The 6,143-nt window shown below is 37.8% G+C and overlaps 1 protein-coding gene across 1 annotated transcript; it reads left to right on the top strand.

Annotated features, from left to right (window-relative positions):
* Positions 1–378: 378 nt before the first annotated feature.
* LOC113408438 (long-chain-fatty-acid--CoA ligase ACSBG1-like) lies at positions 379–5,752 on the top strand (the record flags this gene model as incomplete). Its single annotated transcript, XM_026661678.1, has 2 exons — positions 379–596; positions 5,613–5,752. Coding segments are annotated over 2 exons (358 nt in total), but the record flags the coding sequence as incomplete, so codon positions are not given.
* Positions 5,753–6,143: the final 391 nt, after the last annotated feature.

The following is a 6,143-nucleotide window of genomic DNA, read 5'->3' as shown; positions in this document are numbered from 1 at the left end:
GTCAGTCAAACCCAGTCTTTTGCATGCTGTGCAGAGCACAACTATTAAACCGAAGGGCTGGCCTACTTAAGAGGGAATAATGTGCAAATGTGAAATTTCAAACAGAGAAGTGTTTTAATGCTCCAAAAGAAACAAAAAGTCCACTTAAGTAGCAACACAGGGCAAAATCCTCAGCTGGTATAAATGTGCAGAACTCCACTTACACTGCTGCTTTACATCAGCTGAGATTCTGGCCCGTAACTTTCTAACAATGATGGGAATGTGTTTGTTTATACCTTCTCAAGGTCTTAGAGATGAGATATTGTAAAGGTTCGCTCTATATTTTATCTGGCTTTTCTAGCATTCCGTATGAATCTTTTCCTTCTTGTTCCCTTGTAGCTGTGGCAAAGCAGTGCCTGGCTGCAAAGTGAAACTGGTGAATGAGGATGCAGATGGCAATGGAGAAATTTGTTTCTGGGGAAGAACTGTTTTCATGGGTTATTTAAATATGGAGGATAAAACAAAAGAAGCCATTGATGATGATGGGTGGTTGCATTCTGGAGACATAGGAAGACTAGACAAGGACGGCTTCCTCTATGTTACTGGAAGAATTAAAGGTAAAAAGCAGTCTCCTCCCAACATTTTAAAGTAACTATTCAGTGTTGTTCTGTCATACAACAGATAAGCACATAGGAATGTCTTATTGGATCAGGCTTGTGGTCCACCTGGTTGAGTGTCTCCAACTCCAGCGCCAAGTGCTTCAGAGGAAACCTCACAATAAGTAGATGTGAGAGAATCTGCTCCCAGGAAGGTCTCATCCTTCGAGATTGGCTTAAGCATTGCAACATGAGATTTCATTTCCCTTCCAATATTCATTTTGTTAGCATTAACAATAATTCTGGATATTTTGTTATTCATGTAAATGTTCAATCCCGATTTGAATCTTGCTAAGTCCTTTGCCTTACTTACTGATCAAAATATTCAGACAATAATGTTAGACAATCACTATGTTTTGTATTAAGTTATGAGTCATGGGGCTACATGCTAGAAGAGGGTACCTAATGAAATAGGAAAACTCATTGTACCCTTACTGCCATGTGGGAGCTGGACATCTGAGATGGCTGTAAGCTCCGCGTTTCCAGACCATTTGAACAATACCCTCCTAATTTTTGAGGGTAGAAGGATAAGTTAAAACAAAGAGGAATAGTTGGGTCTGGTGACAGTATTTTGCTTGAAATGTTGCCATGGGAAGGTTTTGGTAATTTGTTTGCCTGGACGCTCTCTTCCAAGATACATACTCAGAAGGGAGATATTTTGTCACAGTTCAGATGCTTCCTAAACTATCTTGTATAATGAGTAACTGTAACCCCAGAAGACAAGATGAATCAGGAGGGAAGTAGCTGCACTTGCTGGTGAATTTGTAACAGGATAACATTACCATGTGCAGTCAGTCCTGGGGGCCTTTATTAGATGCTATAATTAGCCTGCACTGAATGTGATCATTTTGGCTTCCCTTAATTCTCTGCCTTTTCCTTTTCTGGTTACTTTTCCTTTCCCCCCATTGTTATTCTTTAACAAAGTGGCCCAGTTCGATTATCTTAATGTTTGCATTGCACTTATACCTTCAGTGATGGGAGTGCCATTTAAAAAATAAATAAACACTGTAAATTAAAGATAAATTAAGGCTAAGTGAGCCAGTTTGGATAAAAGAAATACTGCTTGAATTTCCATGCAAACTTCAAACCCAAGTCTAAACCATTTAAAATATGTTGGAAGGTCAGATAAATCCCCCCTCCCCCCATCATCTCTCCTTGAGTCTTAAACAGATCTCCTCCATTTGCTGAAATCCATCTCAGCAGGTCTGGCTGGTGTCTTCAGTTCTCATGAGTTCTGGCAGGACTTTCAATGCAACAAGGATGAGAGGGACAAATTATGCTGTTTTGTGATATCTCTGACCCAGAGTAGCTCTTAAGATTTGAATAGTCAAATGTCAGAGACAGATAGATAAGAGAACCCCCTTAATGGAACCTCATTGCAGGTGGGGCAGAAGCAGTTATAAAATTACAGGGGCTCTGGTGGGTTTGGAAAAGTTGAGTGAAAAGTTGAGGAGGAGGAAATCTCTAAGGTTTAGATCAACATCTGATTTGTGGAGGGGTAGCCATACATTTAAGATATGATAAAGCATAGTGTAATCTCTCATCCTAGAAATATAAATTGTACTTCATAAAATAATTCTGTACACACATCATATTATCCAGGAAAATAATTGTGCAGTATTGACTGTGCCAGTTTATGTGGATTTAGCCGATGGCTATTGTATATAAAACACACATGGGGCAGGGAAAGTATATAATAGACCCTATAGCCTCCAAAGCTGAGCCTGAACACTAGTGACGTTAGGACCCAAACCTGTGAGTAACAATTTCCCCTGAGTTCCCTCAAGTGCCACTGAATTGAATAAAGCTCAGTAACAAATGGGATCAGGTACTAAGCTATTGAATTGTGCTACCTTTGTTAAGCTTTCCCCCATTCAAGTTTTTAAAAAACTTGCTAAAGATAACTATTTTTGTATCACAGAGTATTAAAACACTGAGACAACAGATTATCGCGGTTAGGGATTTTGAAAGAAATGCAGATCCATGACGTACCGGATATCTCAGAGGGGGTGTGTAAGGAGCAATAAGCTGGTTTAAAAGTAAACACTGAACCTCAGAGGTCACCTCTTCTCCTCCCTATTCTACTTTCTCCCTAGCTCACAACTCACTGCCAAATGGTAGTTTTACCATAACACAGCACACAAGTCAGACAATCTAGTGTTTCTTGTAAGAAACAAGACACGTCAGTTTTCCATAACCTTTTCTTTCCTTCTCATTTCCTTCTTAGACTAATCTGTTTGCCAGACTTAATATCTACTCAATATGCAAATTCTGATAATCTAGAAAAACATAATTCCACTGAAACAGTCAAGTTTCTATCATCTTGTTGTATTCAAGACCACAGATTTTGGCAAAGAACCAAATTAAAATACAGACAAGAAGCCTCTTAGTTAATACTGAATATGTTACTGTCAACTAAGAAACTGATTCAGCAAATACTTACAGTTGCTTACCTTCATGTGCAGCAATAGTACCATTGACTTCAATGGAAGTACGTAAGCAAAGTTGAGTACTTCCATATAAGTGTTTCCAGGATCAGGTCCCTTAATGTATGACTTTCAGTTACAATAGTACACGTAAGTCCATTTGTCTGCACTGTTCTGTACAGAGTACATTATTTCTTAAAATGTTTTATATATTTAAAAGGACATATTTTATTTTAGGCACAGGCAAAGGACACAAATTTAATGCAGTGGAGCACTCGTAGTTTGCTTACGGGATGGTGCAATGTATTAAGAATTGTAATAGTCAAAGAATTTTACTTTAATTGACAGACATTCAAATAAAAATGCACACTCCTTCCTTATCAAGAGGAATCAGCAAAATAGCACAAGAATGATGCACTTGTTTAGTATTTTTAAAGTTATTTTTAGACATACTCTGAAGGTAGGCACCACCCTCCTGGTCCTCTGGACTAGAGTTGGGTGCAATTTTTCAGTCAAAACTTTGTTTTCTATGAAGAATACAGATTTGCAACACAAACATTCTGTGAATTTTGTCAAATTTGGCAAATTGTTTTGGTCAACCTTCCCCATCCCCAAATTCTGAAAAAATCAAAACATTTTATGAACTCTATGACCGGGGTCCCAGGGGACCCACCCTGAGACAACTTAATTAAATGTAAAGAATGGAGCAGACAATCCCCAAAGCTGGTGGTCATTCCAGTACTTAGATCCACCAAGTTAGCCTCAAACAGCTTCTATAATATCTTACTGGTTACCCAGAAGCCAAAACACAGTTACCTTAAAGTAACCCAGCCTTAGACCTCCACCCAACACCCAAGTCAAATATGATGAAGATTACTAAAAATCTTATTCATCATATAGGAAAGTGAGATCGGACACATTACCTCCCAGGTTAAGGAATATTTCAGATCTTATCCAAATACAGGCTTACAGCCAATTCTTATTAACTAAACTAAAAGTTATTAAAAAAGAAAAGAGAGAGAGTATTGGTTAAAAGCTCAGTATAGACATGAGCACAGTTCTGAGATCAGCTTCATAGTAGAGATGCTGAGCTTTGTAGTTGCAAAGAGTTCTTTCAGAATTAGTCCATAGGTTTAGTCCAATGTTCATATTTCGGGTGATTCAGAAGGACTGGAGATCTAAGTCTTACGACTCAAGCTTCCCCCGCATAAAGCATCAAGCAGATCTGAGATGAAAGGATCAGTTCCCAAGAGTCTTTTAAACAGTTTTCTAGCAGCTTCTTGACCATACAATCCTGGGTGAACAATAGGCTTTTAATGTAACCTTCTGTTTCCCAAACATCACGTAATCAACTACATGGATTAACATAAGGTAATTTATCCATTAAACAGTTCATATACATTTTACCACAAACTTTAAAGGGACATATAGACAATGACATTATTTCACCCAAGATTCGTCTAAATGTTAATATTCCCTTTGATCTCTGAATCAATAGCTATAGTGATAGACAGGAACTGTCTGTTTACATGGCTAACATCTAACAAGATATAAGTAAACACATACAATTAGTATCACCTCTAATTTTCTAACAATACAGGTTTGCATTTCAAAGTTCTAGCCTATCTAACCTGTCTCTAAAGGTTGACCCTGGGTCATTTAGCCTGCAAGCTACTTAACCCTTTCTGGCCATGTCACAGACTTTTTTTAAATCATTTTTTAAAATGTGAAATGACTGTTTACTTTAAAATGTCCTTTGTTTTTTTAAATAAAACTAATCAAAAACATTTTAAAATGGTCAAAAACAAAACAAATCATTCTGATTTTGAAAGAAACGAAATGTTCAGAATGGAATAACATCTTGTCTTGATTCGCTGAAAATTTCAAAAAATTTAGTTGTTCATTTGACCCTAAACAATTATTAATTATTATTTATTTAATTGGTAGCAAACCAAGAAATCCATTATTCATCCAGCCCTACTCTGGACTGCCTCAGTTACTCCCTGGCTGTTCTGTGCCAGTCTGCTTCTTCTAAAGATCCCTCTCCATGTGCTTGCTTGTGCTGGCCTGCCCCCTCTTGGTGGTTTTAAGATTGCTTTTTATTATGGTGCCTGCTGTGAAAGGGCTTTTCGCAGCTTAGCAACACTAGAGCACAAAGAGAATGAATGCCAGATAGCACTGAAGGGAGCCTAACTGCTGAAAATCCCAGGTTATCAGTAACACCTCGAGAGTCATAATTAATCTTCAGTTAACCAAGAGTTTAGGTTATCTGCAGTCTGATATAAAGGGTTTTGCTTTGTATGCACAATGGTGTGTGTTTGTGTTTATTAGAGAGAGAGAGAGAGAGCGCCCTCTAGGGATATTGCAAAGGATATATCTGTCTTTCAGGAAGGTTAATTTTCACATCTAAACAAGTTTTGTTCTCTTTGAAAGCTATTGGTATTCCTGGTATCTTCTATTAGCAGGAATGTGATAAATGGTTCGGCCCACCCCTTAGATAGCTGTGAGGAAATTATTTGAATTCAACTAATAAGTTTCTTTTTATGCCTAGAGTTAATTATTACAGCTGGAGGTGAAAATGTGCCTCCGATCCCAATTGAAGATGAGGTCAAAAAGGAACTGCCCATTGTTAGCAATGCTATGTTGATTGGAGATCAAAAGAAGTTCTTATCAATGTTGCTGACCTTAAAGGTAAACTACTTTTACTGTTGATTTCGAAAAAATCACACCCCACTAAACTCCTGAGATCTAAAACCTTCCAAATGTGTGTGTGTGTGTGTGTGGTTCCACATTGGGAAAAATGTTCAAATTACAGAGCAAAGTGTGCTTGCTTTACTCACATGGGTAGATTTGCTGTGAGCAAGCAGGATTTGGCCCTTATGCTATATAGCAGAAGAAATACTTCACATTCATTTCTAATATTCTTCCATAAACAAAACATGACTTACTTTCAGTCTAAAATTCAAATTCACTTTCATTAAGAAAAACCTGAAAGAGCAGAAGTGAAGTCTTCATGAGAGAGTACAGCATTTGCCTTCTCTATACTGGCTGTCGTCACTCTGGACAGGCAGAGTCCTTAGAA

The sequence above is a fragment of the Terrapene carolina genome, unplaced genomic scaffold (genome assembly GCF_002925995.2).
Source record: "Terrapene carolina triunguis isolate 2854851 unplaced genomic scaffold, T_m_triunguis-2.0 Scaffold14450, whole genome shotgun sequence".
Classification (NCBI taxonomy): domain Eukaryota; kingdom Metazoa; phylum Chordata; order Testudines; family Emydidae; genus Terrapene; species Terrapene triunguis.
The sequence above is the reverse complement of the archived record's forward strand: the minus strand, read 5'-3'. Positions and strand labels throughout refer to the sequence as shown.